This window comes from Mastigoproctus giganteus, chromosome 8 (genome assembly GCF_048544385.1).
Source record: "Mastigoproctus giganteus isolate SK-2022 chromosome 8, ASM4854438v1, whole genome shotgun sequence".
Taxonomy (NCBI): Eukaryota; Metazoa; Arthropoda; class Arachnida; order Uropygi; family Thelyphonidae; genus Mastigoproctus; species Mastigoproctus giganteus.
The window spans coordinates 227,990,419-228,009,933 of NC_143582.1; the positions used below are offsets into that span (position 1 = coordinate 227,990,419).

A 19,515-nucleotide genomic window follows, 5' to 3' on the forward strand; every position below is an offset into this window, starting at 1 on the left:
ATGAGTCCGAAACTAAACAATGGAAGCATGCAGAATCATCCTCCACCCCCCAAAAAAGCTACGTGCTGCTACAAAATAAAAAAGACGCAGAAAGCTCTGAAAAGATGTGCGCCTGCTGGACGATAATGCCCCTGCGCATTCCTTGCATGCTACAGTGAAGTGTGCTCACGAATGTGGGTTTCAAATATTTCCACATCCTACTCCTTCTCCCGACCTTGCATCTTCGTATTTCTTCCTCTTTCCTGCCCTGAAATCTTTCCTGGAAAATACTTTGCTGCTGATGATGAGTTGATTTCTGCTGGGTCGTGGTTTGAAGGACAGTCAGAGGACTTCTACAAAACCGTGCTGCAGAAAGGACGAAAAAAAATTGCCATTTTGTCTGATTAGTGATTATGTTGAAATAGTGTAATTCCTGGTCTTTGTTTCAACCTTCTATGACAACTACTTCTGTTTTGAACCCCAAAAAAGATTTGAATACAAATCTTTTTTGGGGTTCAAAATTATAAAAATAAATAATACATTCCTTAGTTCTCCCACAGGTGAAAAAATCGATACGTTAAGTGTGGCATAACAATCAAAGTTGTTACAGTAAAATGCATTTAAGAGATAAAGTGCATGCAACATTTTCGGCCACGTGTGATGAAATTAAAACTTTTATTATCATCATGGTTGAAAATAATAAAAGACAGATACTAGTAGTTGATCCTCTTTAAATTAACCATTTAAAATGACATAGCAGAGCTGAGTGCTACCAGATAAACGAAGCTGTCTGAATGAACTATCATAGTTCTAAAATCAACTGTTGCACAATATCTTTTGTTGTAAAGAAATAAATCTTTCTTATCGTAACTTTCTCTTTCCTAAAACTTCATGCATTCTTTCCAATGCTCAATGAGATCGGTCCCCTTCAATTCTTCGTTAAACTTTTCATCCAATCTTCTTGACTGCTCTTCAGAAAATAAAGATCTCCAATCTCCAACTTGGCCTTTACGAAGAAATTCCATTTTTGGTCTGCCCTTTGGCGGCTGAAATTCCATATTATATCTTAAGATGTACTTCCTCCCTTCTGGTATAGAGGGATCTTGCAGCATCTGAGGAATAGCAGCATCTCGAATTTCATTCATGGTTTTCTTCAACGTATCAAACTGCGTATTTCGTAAAATGCTGCTCAGGATCGATGGATCTTTTTCCAGAAGATCGATGTGATCTTTCCCAAGAAATCTAGCAAGATCGAGAACTACTTGACGTATATCTTTCTTCATGGTTTCGAAAGTGGTGAAGAAAACATTGCTATGCTCGCGATAGTTGCATGCCTCCGACAGGTGGGTGAAGTAGCTGTTGTATTCTACCTCTCCACGCATAAACAACTCGAAAAGGTAATTAAATTCCCCGTCCCAGAATTCATATCCCGGATGCATTTTGCAGTGGTAGTAATAAGATACACAACAGTCCTTTGGATTTCTTGCAACGTAGATGAACTTGGCATTGGGGATGAAGGAGACTTTTCTGAAGGGAAGGTGGGTCTTGATGGCACCTGGATGGGGCATTGCCATAACTGCTTCACTACCAACAGTTTCCAAGAAGGGAGATACTATGAAGAAATCAGTTTGGTTTTTAAGAGGGACACCTCTGCGGAAGAGATAAATGAGAATGTTTTGCATCCACGTTGTCCCGCATTTTGGAAAAGTGACTATGATGACGTCATCAGGACGTACTTTGTATTGCAGAGCTGAACGGCAGCAGTCAGGAGAGAAGGGCTTTGGGAACAGAACTCCATCGATCATTTGAAACTGCAACTTGTTGGCAAGTGCCATTATACGCCTGCAAAAAACAAAAATAAAATAGACAATAACAATCCTCAACTCCGATCCAGCAATTAATTCGTAAGTTTTGAAATTTAAACAAAAACAGTTCAACGAAAATCGAAAATATTTAACACACCCTTTATTCTATAAATATTTTCAAATTTATTTTAAAAACATACTAATTAACATTGTACTAATTAACACACTTATGGAAGCGAAAGGCTGAATCTACCAATGTGAATATTTGCTTCCGCATACGTAACCCCAGGATTTCTTTTATTATTATTTTTTTCTTTTTCTTTTTTTCTTCTCCTTATATATATATATTTGTTTTGTTTTGTTTTTTACATCCCGCAAGGGGTGCTGCTGCCAAATGCATGGGATTGCCGCTATGTTTGGCTTTTATTATTATTGACCGAAGAATTCTCTGACTATCCTGCAGGTTCTCAGGATCGCGGGTCTCATTCGCCATCCTGACACAAGCAAGGAATGACTGCAACTCTTGCAGAACGTGCTTATATAGCTGAAAGTAACAGCGGATGTAATATTACGTCATCATTACGCGTGTCAATCGTATCTGATGCAATCTGTAAGAAATATTGCCATATACTTACGTTATTCGGACGACAATTACAATTTTAAGGAGTGATGCATTTTCTTTGAACACCAGTGTATAATGAGCGGGTGGACAAAATAATGGAAATACCTGTGATAAGAGTTATGGGTATGCACTAATATGGTGTTGAGCCAGGCCACCCTTTCCTTTTAAATAAGCTTGTATTCTACATGGAATAGATTCATATAAATCTTGAACTGCGTTAAGAGGAACCCTGGGCCCGTCTTCATGTAGGAATGTTCCAAGCTCCTTGAATAATGCTTTTTATTTATCTACAATGCTGTACTGTTCCCTCGTAGAGGGTTAATTTGTTCTCAATGTAATATCCATAACACAATGCAATAATGTGAAGGTATCTGACACTATAAAGTCCCAATATAGGTTGCGATGATATGCAAAGATCCAATTGACACTAGTGGGTCCACAGTGAAGATTCAAAATGATTACAAGTCCAATCGAGGAAGTAGAAGTCAAAACCAAGAATTATGGTCTCAATGAAGGAGTCAACATTTCCTAAGAACTTGTACTACAGCAGTTGATCGTAAAGGATAATACCTCATTCAGTCTCCATGTACAGCGCCTGGAAACACAATAACACCTCAGCATCACAGGTCATCCATCCAGGAAGCAACCACAATGCAATCCAACAGGCTCATCGTGGTGGTCTAACCCTCCACTTTATCCGATACAAGCCTGCCCGAAAAGCGTCAGTGGTCTCCTCAGCAGCTGCTCTGAATCACGTGTTAGTGGAAGAAGCATCTGGAGGATATATCGTGAGGTTCTTTAGAAGCTGCACTGTTCATAGGGTACACTCCCTCCTAACTATCTCCAGATCTATCCTACAAGCAAATGTGGGCACCACTCCCTGGAGACATATCATCGTGACAAAAAATGTCCTCACTCTTGCACGGCTTATAACGAGGCGAATTGATGCTCCATCTGTATCCACATTAATCTCTGGCCCGAGGAGAGCAAGAGGGGAGCACCCCAACTCCTGTCTCCCTCTGCGTCTTACGCTGTCAAGCATTCATTCCCTTTGGAATATGTTTTCAGCCAATTGTCTTCAGATCTTCAATAAATTGAGGATCCACCCTGATAGGTTCTGTGAAGACAAGCCCTACAGGAAGGAAATCCTCAAGAACTGCTACCAGATTATGAACTTATAATACTTACCTGCTCCTGGACAGACTTTTTTTTTTTTAACTTGCCTATTTGTATATGACAAAGACTTTTTATCTTCATGCAATCATATATTTTGTATATTATTGTATATTTTGTACATTATTGTATATCTAATCCTGTAAAAGTCTCAGGTCGAGCACATGTACTCTTGTCTATTGTACATGTGTTCCTCGCACCTTAGTCTGTAAATATTCGCACCCTTCTGGCACAGAGCCGTCCCGGAGTGACCCAAGATTTCTTGGGAAATAAACTGATTTTAATAATAATAATAATAATAATAATAATAATCAGAATGGTATCATTCATCCTGCGTCCACCCTGTCTGCCATAATAATATTCCGTTCTAATGCTTCACGTCATGTCCTTTTAAGGCCCTTTTTAACTGTCATTCAGTATCTGGCTCATGCTCCTTCGACTGCAACAAGATCCTCTTTCTTCTGAATAGCTAGACCGCAAAATTTCGAAGTGAGTAAAAATTTTCTTTTGCACTATCAGTTGTTCACGTTCAGGAGTAAGGAAGTGGAGATTACGAGCTTTTTCGATTAATGGTCTCCTCAAATCACAAATAATCAACACATTCATAGAAAAGATGGTTCCAATCTTCAGGGAATCCATAAGTACACAGCGTATGCTCAGCGATTCCAAATTCCCTTAACTTTGCAAAAAAGGAACCTGCTCAGTCAAAAGATAGGTTGTATGGAGATTGGGATTAAACCAAGTTGCCCACTGTTTGCTATTAACATTTACCATCGAAAACAAAAATTCGTTAACCTCCTTTCACACAATTGTTCCAACGTTCTTGCCACCAGTTTTCTAATTTTATCCATAGATGCTTCCTTTCCTTTTGTCACTCGCATCGCAATCTATTTCAAGCGACAAACAGCTATACGGCAGCCCCTTTCTCAAATGATAATTCATTGATAGAAACACAAGTGTAAATCCAGTGGTAGATGACCTGTCAATACTTGTACCACATTATTAGACACAGTTCGACAGGCCATACACATCTGCAATAGAATACATCGCCCATTTGAAAAGATCTTAAGCACATTGAATTTCTGAAGAGTGGAGCCCTTCATCTCCCACATTTGGCAGGAAATTGAAATCATAAAATAAGGCATAAGGCCAATGCTTTACCTCTGATGCTCTATTCTTTCCTTGTAATTAGAGCAATCATGTCCACAAACTTTCAAATTTTTTTCTGCAATGTATATGATGTGTGGGTTATGAAGAGCATCTGCTTGTCAATCTCACTCTCAGATATTTCAGAGTTTTAACTGCTTGAAGACTGGCTCCTCTTACCACGACCCTTGGATTCTTTGTCACTGATAAACGGCCCTTGAGTAATGAATTTTAACTCTTTGTTTTCGAAACTTGAAGTCTGTACAAATTGCACCAATTTTGCAGCAATCATAAAACAAAATTAGAACGCTCTTTCAGTTGTGATCGAGAGTCATTCTTCACTATCGTAACCAGGTCGTCAGCGTACCATATTTAGATTGTATTCCAGCCAGTCATTTAAGACTAGATTCCACATCATAATCGCAAATATGGATCTTTGTGGTTAACCTAGATTCACACTTAACAGTGACTTTCCTGTTATTGAAGTAATCCTTGATTACAGAATAAATCTGATGAGTACATTTAGCCTTGCTAACACCATAAATACACTTTGCCAGTTTATTGTATCAAACGCTCCCACAAAATCAATAAAGATACTTAGACACTATTTCTCAGGCGAAATACTGTCTAGGTATCTTTATTGACAGCTCAGAAATTCTATCGGACGGTATGAATCCACCAATTCTCGAGGTTTCGATTGCAATTTCAAAATGAATTTCAAATAAAATATCCTGTTTTAAAATATCCAGAAAATTTCATCTCTCAAGCAGGCATTATATATGGTATGTTGGCATCGCAATAAAACTTCATTTAATTACCTCTTCCTTAACCGGATCCATACCAGGACATCTATTGTTTTATATTTTATGAATTGCCATCTCCAACTCCTCTGTTTGAAATTGGAGCTCATGTCCCATGCCTGAGTAGTTCTCATAAAGCAACATCATATCTTCGCATGATGAAAAATTAGCTTCACTATCATTGTGATGATTCAGATCTCCCACCAAATGGTTAATTATTAGTTTTACTCCCAGTATGAGTCGTTGTCCTTCCTGCAGTCTGAACTGAATGTGCAACACCTCAAGCAGGGTATCTTAATTTGTTACTACACCGTTTACGTACCAATCCCCAGGGATTGTTGCTTTCACATGTTTGTACTGGACTCTTCCATACATTATACTTTTCTCTGACGATAGTTTCAATGCCTTCCCTACACTCACACCTCCGATAATTTTCAGTTTTCTTGCTTTAATGGTTTAACTCTGGAGAGATGTCAGTTTCCAGACACCAATTGGTTTTCTTGTAACCAATCTGTAATAATTGGACAGTCGCAATTCCAGGTAGCCCACCAATCTCGTCCAGCGTTACCGCTCTAGTTTTGAAATGCAGCTTCTCATCGAAAGCATCCCAGTTTGCTGATTTTAAAGAAAATCTACATTAAATTTCAATGAAAATTTAATCCTTAGCAATTCCTAGGTTCACGCCCTCGTGGATAGCACATTTGGAAGAATCGTCGTCCTCCCCCACACCGGGTGGAAAAGAACTGAGTTCGAACCTCGTCGAAAACAGTAGGATTTTTATGGTCCTTTTCACAATGGGTGAGTTAGTGGCCTCAGGCGAGGGTAGCATCGTCTTTTTCTCCTGGAAACTGAGGTTTTTAGTCCAGTAAACAGAAAATCGACCACAGAACACACGCAATTTGCACGCAGTATGTATGCAGCAATATGACCTTAGTTACTGATGCTCTTAAAACCCTACAACAATAACCTAGGTTCACAAAGAGACGTCAGTCTGAAATGGAACTTGATTACTCAGTGATCACTACATATCCAATCGGATTCGGCAGTAGCTCTACTGAACCACAACGTGTTTTTCGAGTTAGAGTCCATGCAGATAATAACCCTCTCACTTTGTAAGTAGTCCAGCAAGCTTTCGATGCAATTCAAGTGTAATGCAATGTCACCATCGTGAAGAAAATAAATGCTCACCAAATAAAATTTAATCTCAGTTTCAACACAAATGCAAACCGCAACAAGGGTACGATATTGGTGGAGCAGGCTGACACCAGTTTGTGATTAAAAACGAGAATTGGTGCACGTAAATTTGCTCTGACCGCACGAGGCAATTTTGGTTCTCAGTGAATAGCCCATGACTTTGCCGACGCGTTTGTACGTCTCCTGAATACTGTATAAGCAAAGTCAATTTCTCCACGGTTGAGGCTATTCCCAAATCATTCGCAACCTTTCTGGACCTTGCTCATTAAGTTGCGCTTTGTCAACAGTCCAGTAATTCTTTGTCACTTCGTTTTGTGCCATAGATTGCTGCGTACGAATATGTTGCATGTTGCATGTCCTCTCTTAGGTATTCTTCTGTATTCTACCTATACGTTATTACGTTAGGAGTAAACCGTCCGTTCAATTACAAGTTTTCGCACCTTTTCATATTGCAGACACTTTTTATCTCTTTGCCGAGTGGTTCGATCTGCAATTCGCAAATAAGGGTGGCTTGCGGATATTAGGAGAGTCAAGCTTATGAAAGAATATAAATCAATGGTTACCAATATGGCATCTGCTGTAGAGGATAATGGGGTACTATAATATGGATTACAAAAGCCACATAAGATAAAGATTTCCTTCGGAAAGAAAATGTGAAGATGAAAGATTAGGAGAGTATAGTTTGAAGTGAAAAGGAGGGTCAGAGATTGTTCAATTGTAAGATTTAAAAAGCACAAAATGCTTACCGCTAAGTAATTAGTCACAGCTTTCCACAAATTTCTGCCGCGTTCTGCGCTATAAAACGACAAATTTACCCTGTACTCTTCCTGTCGAAGCAATTACCACGTGACCAAGGCCTGTTCGGTTATCGTCGAGATCGCTTAGTTTATTTATCCAATAAGCAACGAATCCGTTGAACTCTGTGAGCACGCTGTCGCCCTAGTAGCTTTTTTTTGATAATACTTTTATCAAATAAACTCTTATGAACTCCCAATATGCGATAGATGTGTTTGAATTACTGCACAAACAAAATATTCAGGCTTCAGCTACAATATGCGACATATGAAAAACCTACTGACACGTATGAAAAAAATAAATAATAATTTCCAAATTTCTACGGTTACGATTTCAATTAAATGTCATGAAAATTCATCCACTAGGAATTGAGTTAATACATGCGGACGGGCGGACGGACAAAGAAATAATAATTACTAGATTTCTAAAGTCTTTCTTTAAATCTTTCTGAAAGACCGAAATATAAAATTCCATAGAAATCCTTCCAATCAAATTGAAGTTATTAAATGAGGAGACGAAAAAATAAAAAATAAATAAATGAAAAGTAATAATAATCTTTTTCGTATTTATAATGGTCTGATTTTAATGAAATTTGGAATGAGAAGAAAAATCTTTTTTATAAGATTTAAATATAAAACCTCATGAAAATTCATCCACAGAGAGTCGAGGACAAATAGTTGCGGATGGATGAACGGACAGACAAGAAAAGAAAAAAAAAAAACTTTATAAAGCTGAAAGCCACAGTTTCAATAAATTAGGTCATGCGAGGATCCAATCTGTGTGGTAGCAGGATCAACTAAAACTTTTGCATGGGATTCATCGAACTTGATGAAAGGTTGATAAATAACGAGAATTTATTGTAGGCTTTTAGCTTGATTTGAAAGGCATCTATCTTTAATTCATATTCAAGCCATTTTGTCTTTTGAAAAAATGCACAAATTAAACTATAAGCCAGATTAACTTATCATATAATTATAATTAAAGTGTAATTACTCTTTATTACACGACAAAAGTTCCTTAGAAGACAGTGAGATTCTTTTTCTATTAGTGAGCAATATTAGCAACTGATAGAGAATGCGAAAGAGACAGGACACGGATCCATAAATGAAAAATTGTACAAATTTAGGTTATCCCAAACTGATCTCTGTTCTTGTGGTAGATTTGAAAATTAGAAACACGTCCTCTATGAGTGTCAACTGAACAATGATATAAGAGAATGTTTATCTCAATCGGTTGGAAACTTCTCTCCTGGTCAAGACACTCTCTTAGTACAAAATGTTAACTCTTTTTCATGCACTCCAACTGTTTTCCCATGATGTCTTTGCTCGAAGGCTATCTCTTAATGCAAACTTAAATAATACAACTTCTCTTCTTGTGAACATGTCAACAATCCCAGCTTCAACGGTTCCTAGCTTTGTATTCTACGAAGTTATCATGCGGGACAGTTTGTTCTGTTCCATGGCTACGAGGGAAACATTTATATATTTGTAGCAGACCACTCGGCGATCTATTAAGAGTGTAGTGAAAACATTATTTTGTGACCCTTATTGTCTTACAAAATATTTATGTTATTCCCTTCTGGGAGGATATAGATTCCTGCTAACGTTAGTAATAAGAGGGCCTTTTATGTTGTATATTTATATGGTCCTCCAAACATTTGAGAACTTCACCTTAAAGGATCTTTATCTATATTGCATTTGTCTATGTTTAGACAAAATAGCTTATTGTAATTAATTATCGTTAACATTAATCAGTTTAATGTTTAGAATCGTAATATGGTAAACTTTCTTTGATCAGCTCTTATTTTTGCAATGACTTCTGATGTATTATTCTGGCCACCTGGTCGTGTCTATGAGTGTACTCGTCTGGGTAATCACCTTGCATCTTGTGGTGATTTGATGGATTGTTTTTTGGGACCAGGTGGTAAAATAAGTACCTTTGCAATGTACTGTTTGCAGACGCAGGACGATGAGTGATGATAAAAATTACATGGGCAGAAAATTACTAGAAGATAAAACATGGGGAGTGACAGTAGATTTTAATAAGACTGAGTACATGAATCGAAGTGAGGATGTGCTGGATTTAGATGGAATACGGGTGAAAACTGTACAGCAATTTAAATACCTGGTGCAATTATTCAGGCTGATGGCTCATCTGAGCAGGAAATTGAGAGAAGACTGGATGAAGGTATAAAGGTCATAGGAATGCGTAATTCTGTGCTATGGAATTAAAAGATTATTAACAAAACTAAACATCAAATATATAAGCAATATTACAGTGTTTTATTATATGGATGTGAGACTTGGGCCTTAAGGAAGAGTGTGGATAGGGGTGTGAGAGCAGCTATGACTGGTGGATGGAGATTGGGAAGACAGCAAAAATCAAAATTATCTTTGAGGTGAAGTATTACAAATTAGCATGATTGCATTTCTTTCAAAGCAATTTCAAAGTGAGTAATTTTTAAAAAGCAAAGAAAGAGAGAAAAAATGTGGAACGCTTCACGATTTTGCGTGTCATCCTTGCGCAGGGGCCATGCTAATCTTCTCTGTATCGTTCCAATTTTAGTATATGTACTGCCGAAGCAAGTACAACCCTTACTACTACAGAGCATTTTTTATAGTACGGAATATTGCATCTATTTCCAATTAGGTGTTTTAGAAAATTTCAAATAACTTTTGAAACTCTTAAAATTTTTGAATTCCTTTTTATAATTCTTCCGAAATGTTATATATGCATCGGTGTTTTAGGACATTAATGTACTTTTATTGAAAATATGCTTATTATTTTGTTTAAAGTTGTTTTATTTCAGCACATAGGCTAGTGGCGCCATCTCTCGGTAAAAAGCAGCACCCACCGAAGGCTTCAGAGTGTTTTTTTGTAGCCTAAGAAGATCAAATGTCTGATTTCAAAAAATCGCTTATAATTTTCGTTTTGCACCTATAAAAAAATTAAATATAAATATATATGTGTTGTACCAGTATGTTAGATTCCAGTAGACTAGTTCCGATAATCCGAGCCTCTTTAAACCGGGTTTTGCTGAAAGCTTATTTTTACCTGACAATATTTGAAAACAAAATCGTTACAGTTTCTGTTATGCAATATAAAATAGATAGAAACATTATTAAAGATATAGATATAAACATAAAAAGAGCACATATAAACATTTTAAAAAAAAGTATTTATTCTTGAAGTACGCGCAAGAATTGAACAAGCCTTCCTTAAAATGAAGAATCTTGTATGTCACAGTGTTCTTACGCTTCCTTTAAGAACAAGAATATTGAGATGTTTTGTCCTTTCTGTCCTCCGTTATGGAGCTGAGGACTGGACAATGACAAAGAACACCCAGAATTAGTTAAATGCTTTTCAGATGTGGTGTTGTTAGAGACGAATGTTAAGAGTGTCATGGAATGATAAGATAAAGAATGATGATGAGATGAATGAAGAAAGAGACAGAAATAATTAACACCATTAAGGAGAGGAGACTAAAGTATTTAGGACATTTGATGAGGAATGACAAATATAAGTTGTTGCAACTGATGATTCAGGGCAAGATCAATGGAAAAAGGAGTCGAGGGAAAAGAAGGAAATCTTGGTTAGCAAACCTCAGAGAGTGGTATGATCAAAGTATGGAGGGTGTGTTTAGGGCTCCTACCTGACGTTCGTCCATTGCGAAGATGACAGCCAACCTCTGCAAAGAGACGGCACACTGAAGAAGAATTCTGCTGGCGGGAGCGTTATTTTTGTACCCTGATTTTACATGCAAAAATTGACTAATGAGGTCACAAACTTCCGATATATTGGATGCAGAATATCGATATTGTCTTGATATATATCGAATGAGATGTATCGATGTATTTTTGATGAATACATCGACGTATTTTTGATGAATACATATCGATATATTTAATTTGATATATGTAATGTATCGAAAGGCATCCTAGTTCCTAGTCATGTCATGATTGTGAGTATAGTAATATGGTGAGCATAACGTTGCTCTTCAAGCCACTTATCAGTTAACTAATCTGGCCAACTTCCTCGCCTCGATTAGGCTCGAGATTAACCCACTTAAAACTGCCCAGTTGTCCTCCTCTAGAAAGCATAAAATACATAACATCACCATTCTATTAAATGGCCAATCCATCCAAAAAATCGATCACCATAAGGATCTGGGAATTACCTGGGACAACAAGTTATCCTTTTATCTTTCACTGAGCATTTCACTACCACAAGGAAGAAAATACTAGCCGCCCTCTGGTGTTCAAGACAAGAGTTGGCTAAGGTTCAAAATGCTCAACTGGTGAAGGAATACAGAGTTCGAACACTATTAGCTGGAACCCATGGTCATTTAGTTACTCTGAATTATGCTGTCAACACGACATTTGGGTGTGAAGTTAATAAATTTTAGCGTTGCGAAGACACCCAGCAATGAAGAACAAAATGTTTTATATTAATATATCTATTTCCTTTATTTCTAAACTGTAAATATTTTTGTAAATTTATTCTCTGCATTGTAAATATTCCTCACTAGCGATTGTAACTTGCAATCAACTGAATAAATAAATAAAAATAAATAACCACAGACAATTTCAGCATCTGACTGGAGTACCATAATTTAAGTGTTAAAACTTCAGACAGATTTTAAAGTTTATTTGTTTGCAAAAAAAGAAAAAAACGGGAAAATTTACTCAGTTATCTAATCTACCTCTTGCTGACTACAAGTGGATAATAAGTTGAGCATCACTGACTACCTCCCAGGGAGGTCCGTGGCTGTTAATTACTACGGTTCTTTCTTAGGTACGACGAGTCCAAATTATGTGGCTCACAGCTCCCTTTTAAAATTAATTATTAATTAGCAAAGTTTTACAAACAAGTTAAAGACAAAATGCAACATGAGTAGAAGAACAAAATTAGTTGTTGTTAACGAGATTCTAATATATAATTATGATATTAATTTCGCGGTAATTATTAGTTTTATTATTATATATTAACTTGCTTTAATTAAAATTGTGATGGAAGTTGATTAAACTCCTTCTCCCGACCCAGTAACAGACTGACCAATTTGTAATTCCAAAAAACTCATGGAGAATGTGCGTGTTTGTATCCTCCCGATGTCCAGTTTTATTCAAAGAAAGAACACCAATGAAGAAAACTTAGTTACTGTAGATTAAGTTGCATCTGATTACCATGGAGCAAAACACCATCATAGTTACAACGAGGAGATTGTATCAATAAGTTGTCTCTTGTTCTATTTAATGATTCCAAAATTGCAAGGCAAATTGCGCGCGGAAAAAACAAAATATATGAGCATTTGTGAGAGTATTCTGGCTTCTATACTGAAGCAAGAGCTGCTTTTGACTGAGAAGGTAGCCATCTCTTCAAGTTTTAGGCTTTACTAGTTTGATTTGTTTTCAAGTGTTTCCAATGTCTCAACTGTTTTCAAGTGTTTCAAATGTACCGAAATGACTTGACTATGGTTAATTTTCCAAAATTGTGGACTCTACCTTTTTGGAGCTTAATAAATTAAGTTGGAAAAGAAGATAATATAAACTGATTAATACATCTTCTATTTTATTTCAAAAGTTGATAGCAAAATATTGAACTCAAAATACATTTTAGAAAAGTGAATTGTAGATTGGAACAAACTACAATTATCATATAATCCAAAACACAAATTTCTTAAAACTGCATGTACTCTTTCCACTGCTCGACCAGTTCGGTACCTTTGAACTCATCTTTAAACTTTTCATCGACCATCCTGGACTGCTCTTCCGAGAAAATAGATCGCCAAGTTCCGGTTTCCCCTTTGCGAAGGAAATTATGCTCTGCTTTGTTCTTGGGCACGTTCCGTGACATTTGATATTTCAGAATGTATTTCATGCCTTCGGGCATTGATGGATCATTTAATAGTTCAGGTGAGGAGGCTACGAACTGACGGTATAATTCGTTAATAGTCCCTTTCATGGTTTTGAAGCTCGTTTGATACAAAATACTCTCCAGTACCGCAGGATCTTTCTCAAGAGCATCGCTGTATTCCTTCCCAAGAAACTTGGCGAGGTCTAGAATTGATTGTCGGGGATATTTCTTCATGGTCTCGAATGTGGTGAAGAAGAAGTTGTTGCGCGTGCGATGGTTGTAGCCCTCTAACACATGACTGAAGTAACTATTATCCTCAGTTTCTCCCCTCATAAACAAGTCGAAGAAATCATCGAATTTTCCATTCCAGAATTCATAGTGGGAAAACAATCGACAGTGGTGGAAGAAGGATACACAGCAATCTTTGGGATTTCTTGCAACGTAGATATACTTAGCATCAGGGCTGAAGGAGAGCTTGCTTAGTGGAATATGTGTCTTGATTGCGCATGGCCGGGGCAGCGCTTGAACTTCTTTGGCGCCTATAACATCAAGAAAGGGAGATAACTGAAAGAAATCTAATCGATTTTCAAGAGGGACGCCTCTGCGGAATAGATGAACGAGGATGTTTTGCATCCAGGTTGTGCCACATTTTGGAAAAGTAACTAGGATCATGTCATCAGCACGTGGTTTGTAGCCAATAGCTGAACGGCAACAGTCAGGGGAGAAGCTCTTTGGGAATAGAACACCATCTACTGTATGAAGTGGCAATGTCTTTGGGGACTCCATCCTTCCGTTATGGTCTAAAAATATAAAAAGTACTTGTAATCTGTGACGATCACAATATATATGATAAGCTTTCATACATTGGCGCTATTTGTAAACGTAGCTAACTACCCTCCCTCAAAAAAAATGCTCTTTTGGGTTGCATAGTGGTTACAATTACCGTTAGCTCGAACCGAGTGGAAAAGCCTTGATTTCGAATGCCGTTAATGAAGAGAGGGTGTTTTTCGCAACATGACTGAATTAGTCGGTGTCATGCGAGTGTGGCATGATTTTTTTGTTCTTCCGGAAACTCGGATTTTCGTTTGTCAAACAGCGTACCAGCCTAAATATGCACTCAATTATAGACAAACTACACTGACGCCAAATAGCTTTAGTTGCTTCGCGCTTAATACACACTTAACTTGAACTCCAGAGGTAATTTAACACGCGTCGATTTAGTATTTCCGCCATTGTCACACTTCGGTAGCTCTCGGTTCCATTTTGGCCATAAGAACAGATTCGACCTTCTTGGGTAGTCTTTCCACCAACGAACTACAGTGGTACAGTTCTCCATTCCTCTTGCAAGAGTGTAACTTGTCCTACGTGGATAGTTCAGGTACCAACGTAAGTCGAGTTCCTGTGGTCCTCAGCCGACGTTCCAGTTCATTCCGTGTGTGTTGAAATTGGGATTCTGCGTCGACCATCCTAACTTTAGTGAATTTGTGTCCACTCAGTCTAACACAGCGCTAGAGGAACACAGAATTGTCGGAAATGCTAAGGTAGTCTGTCGCCCTTCATTGTTCTCCCGCACAACCACCAAAGGTCCTAGGCCACACCATGAGAAACAGCCACACACAGGATAATGTCACCTACTCTCCCAAATGTTATCTCTCAGACAGCAAACGTACAGGCATCTTGCATCGACCATCTGATTAAATCGGGAAGGGGGGAGGGCGCAATGTAGCTAGATTCCTCACTGCAGAGAACCAGTTTTCACTGTTCTGTACACCAATCATTGCACTGTGTGAAGTGAGACCGCTGATTGCAGTTGGCGAGTTTTGGCTTATGCGCCGCAGCTCCATCTACGAAAACTGGACTGTTGAGTTCCGTATGCTGTGTGTTTCGTAAGAATATCAACCCGTGTTGACGCTTTAAACTCGTGGATTGATGATTTTCAGAGGATGTCTAATGACATTGCCATACTACCATTCTGAGTACGCTCTGTTGACACCCATTGAGGCTTCAGTGGTCTAGTGAGTTGTTGAATAGCGGTAGTGGTACCGTAACACTTGCATTTCATGATAACATCAACAATGGTCGATTTTGGACATAGTGGCATAGTGTTTGGGTAAGGCGCCACCTGTGGTTTCCCACATCTGTGCCATCTGTACTCTTGTGATGTACACAGAACTCTGTAAAAGCCAGAAAAAGTGTATTGTGTTGGATTCTGTTGTAATGTTCTGGCTTCTTAGCCGCAGTGCCCCCTAGTGGGACTCCACGTTGCCCGCCAACAACACTGGGAGGTGAGCCAAACTTCCACAGTACTCTGGTTGCTCTCCGCCCAGGTCAGCCTGAGCTTCCTGACGGAGAACAAAAAAAAAAAAATAAAATAAAATAAATAATAATAAATAAAATAAAAAATAAAATAAAATAAAAATGATAATAAATAAATAAATAAAATGGTGAGATTGAGTGGGGAAGGTAGTACGAGAAGTGGAATCAAAGTGGGAACAAGGAGGAGAAATGGTAAATGATGGGAAGGAATGTATCCCCCAGCTGAGCAAAGAGGTGAGGAGGAGAAGTGGGAATCACCCCTGGCATTGGGAGCCCACCCATTGCCAGGGAAGAAGACACTTTGCAGAACAAGGGAGGACTGCAAAGGAGAGCGCCATGTTGTCATACCACTTCTGGCAAGTCAGATTTCAACTGCAAAGGTATTCAGGTGTAAAAAAAAAAAAAAATAAAAGTGCCAAGAGTTTGTGTCATCAGTTGGGTTGTCCTGGAATTGGTAATGTGCGCCTCAAGTGGGATGAACGCCTTCTCTGGATTACATCTTGAGCGAATTCAGTGAGAGCTATATAAAAGTTTTCTTCCGTGAGAAAAAGGTGCTCAGAATTTCGAGGATTTTTTTGTATTTTCGTGAATAGTCTAGTCCGGTAGTCGTCATACAGTGGACAGAGGTACATGACATGTTCCCAATTTTCTTCATGTCCACAGACACAGAATGGGTTTTCTTCAATTCCAAGCGCGATTAATTTATGTCTCAATGGGCCATGCCCTGTAAGCAGGAAGGTGACTTGGAGACCTGGAATAAACCAGGGAGGAGGCTTTGGGTATGTCAGTGATACAGTTGGGATATCTTTTTTGGTAACAGCACCTTTAGTTGTCGAATCCCAGTGATCTTGCCATATTTCACGCAGTTTTTCTGCTATTCTTTTCTTTTCGTGTTTTCGGTCATTTGCCATATCAAACTGAATGCCAGCGACTGTGCAAGGGATCCTTTTTCTGAGTTTATGATGTAGTCCGCTCTTGATGACTTCAAGGTGGAGGGGCAAACAGCCAGCCAGGACCTGGAGAGCGGGGGTGCTTACAGTGCAACAAGCTCTTGTGATGGTTAAAAGCATAGAGCGTTGGTAGAATCCAGTTTTCTGCGCTTTCTGTCAAGGATAATTCTGTGACACCACACAGCTGCACCGTAACAAACTAACTATGGGAAGGAAGATAACTGTGTAGAGAGAGAGAGGGTCCTCCGTTTAAGCCCCCAGTCTGCCTGGCTGATGCGTGTGATCATGGCTGTGTACTTCCTTATCTTAGAGGCTAGGTACTGCAAGTGGGGAAAAATGTCAGCTTTACGTCTATCAAGATTCCGAAGTATTTAATCTCAGGGTAGAGCCTGATTGGTCTGTTTGTGATCTCGATTGTTGGAGGTCTTGAAATCTGCAAGGTTCCCTTCAACAGGATTGACTTGGTCTTTTCTCTGGAAATGGAGAGTCGATGTAAGGCAGCCCAGTCCAGTAGTTTTCTGATTTCATGGTTGGATCTGGATTCCAGCTGTGCCCTAGTCTCAGCATGAACTATCAGGATGAGGTCATCAGCAAATGCCATAGAGGAGGAGGCTTGCTCGAAGTCCATCCTCAGGAATTCGTCCGAGACAATGGACCAGAAGAATAGTCCCAGGACAGAGTCCTAAGGGCAGCCCTGTGAAACTTGCCTGGTGAAGTGCTGAAATTTTGCAGCAACAGTAAACTTTCTGTAGGTGAGATATGATTGTATGACTTTATATAAGCTGGTTGGGATGTTGATCTGACGGAGCCTCTTAGGGATGCTGGGCCACCATATCCTATCGAGTGCTCCCTCGAAGTCAACGGTTATTGCCATGGAGTACTTGAAATCTGTGGTTGTAGCTGTAGAGATCAGGTGGTGAATTGCGTCTACTGTGCTGCTTCCTTTCTTGAATCCGAATTGGGTCGTCGAAGCTAGGTTCGCAGCTATGTAATGGCTGTTGAGTCTATAAAGTAGCAGTCTCTCCAATAATTTAGCTAGCACGGGGAGGAGCGCTATAGGAAGGGACGATTTCGGGTTTTCTGTTGGTTTATCTGGGCTTTTCAAGATTAATTTAAGGCGAGAATTCTTCCAAGTTGAAGGGAACTCGCCATACTCGAGGAATTAATTTGCAGAGGGTAGTACTCTGCAAATTTTTTAATGATATCTACCTCCAGTAGGTCATGGCCTGGAGTTTTTCCTTCCTTAGTCTTGTGGGGGGCTGCTTTTAGTTCATCCATTGTGAATGATTCTTCAACGTTGTATGAGGCGTAGTTGTTCATAGTGACAATTTCGTTTTGGTCGAATGTCAGAGGGTCACTGTGATTGGAAAAGAGCATGTTTAAAAGATTCTCAACAGAGTCTTCCCAAGTCATGGTAGTAGTTCCATCAGGTTTTGTAGTTGCATTCAAAGTTTCCTCTCTGGGGAGCTTGTTCATGACAATGGGGTACACGAGTCCCCAGGAGTTATTATTTCCTGCAGTAGTGACAAATTGTTTCCAGGAGGCTCTTTTGCTTTTTCGTATTGTCTCAGTATATGTATTTCTACAGACTCTATAAACCTTCCTGGCTGTATCTACTTCTGTCTGGGGTAGTGTGGCTCGAGCTCTTTGGAATTTCTTTCTGGAACGGTGGACAGCCTTTCTGAGATTATCCAGTTCTGCGTTCCACCAAGGAGCTGCGTTCCTAAACGGCTTCCTTTTAGAGATGGATTCAGTGCATGCATCTTGAATTATTTTGGTTAGTGTTGCAATGCATTGGTCAGGTGGATCCTGAGTGATAAGAGAAGTATCTTCAGATAGTTTTCTGTTGAGAGCTTCTTGAAAGAGAGTCCAGTTAGCTTTCTTCGTGCAAAAGCGAACAATATCCTGCTGCATAGGTGGCGCTCTGTCAACAGTCCGACCAAGCTAGAAGGTAATGGCTCGATGGTCGGACGTTGTCCAGGATTCCTGAACTTTCCATTTGGTAAATTTTGGGCTATTGAAGCGATGGCCAGAGTGATGTCTATTATACTCTTCCAAAGTGTGGAGCTAAAGGTAGGGAGATATCCAGGCCGATTGAGTGCCTGAAGGTTTACTGCTGTGATAAAATTTCCGAGGTCCTCGCCGCTACGTGTCCCAGTCCGGTCAGGTGTGTTACTGTGCCAAAGTTGAGAACGACAGTTAGCGTCCATAGTGACAAGAATTTTAGCGCGGGAGAGTACCCAGAGCTGTCTGAAGAAGATTTGTTACAATTTCAATGTCGGAACCCGGTCTAGAATAGACCGAAAGCGCGTGCAGGGATCCCAAGGCTGTGGAAAGTTCGGCGCAGGCACTGATAGAAGTGCAGAGGGATGTTATATTAGTAACGGTTATTTCAGTATTTTTGACTGCTATTGCAGCCCACGGAGTTTCAGTTGTGCACTGGATTATTCTGTAGTAGGAGGGGTATCCAATTATATTTCCATTATAGGTTCCTGTATAAGAATTACGTCAATTTTTTCTTCTTGAGCTTTATGCTTGAGCTGGTCAACTACTGTTTTTGCGCGTTGCGCGTTAATTTGAAGAAATTAATCTGGGTATGTTCTGTTTGTGGGGTGTCTATCCATAGTTAGTTCTGTTTTGGTAAGTACTCTTGGCTTTGATATAGGTGATGCAGGCTGGATCTTTGATGGAGTGGTCGTGTGGCAGCTTGTTGCTCTTGCAATTTGCACATGGCAAATTGGTCTTTGTTAGGGCATGTGCTGAATCATGCCCGTGTTGGGCACAATGGCCACAGGTTGGCTGCCGTTGTTTACACGTACGCGACGTGTGTCCAAACTTTAGGCATTTGAAGCACTATTGGGACTGGGGTTACCATCGGTTCT

The 19,515-nt window shown here is 39.2% G+C and overlaps 2 protein-coding genes and 1 non-coding gene across 3 annotated transcripts; all 3 read right to left on the reverse strand.

Annotated features, from left to right (window-relative positions):
* Positions 1 to 860: 860 nt before the first annotated feature.
* Positions 861 to 1,796, reverse strand: LOC150082387 (sulfotransferase ssu-1-like). Its single transcript, XM_090380504.1, has one exon. The coding sequence runs from the start codon at positions 1,782 to 1,784 to the stop codon at positions 861 to 863; it is 924 nt and encodes a 307-aa protein (XP_090236630.1). The 5' UTR covers positions 1,785 to 1,796.
* Positions 1,797 to 9,996: 8,200 nt separating this feature from the next.
* LOC150082388 (U6 spliceosomal RNA) lies at positions 9,997 to 10,103 on the reverse strand. The gene has a single exon (XR_016547339.1). It is a non-coding gene; the product is annotated as a U6 spliceosomal RNA (small nuclear RNA).
* Positions 10,104 to 13,190: 3,087 nt separating this feature from the next.
* Positions 13,191 to 14,153, reverse strand: LOC150082389 (sulfotransferase ssu-1-like). Its single transcript, XM_090380505.1, has one exon. It carries the CDS (start codon positions 14,151 to 14,153, stop codon positions 13,191 to 13,193), a length of 963 nt encoding a protein of 320 aa, XP_090236631.1.
* Between the last annotated feature and the right edge of the window lie 5,362 nt (positions 14,154 to 19,515).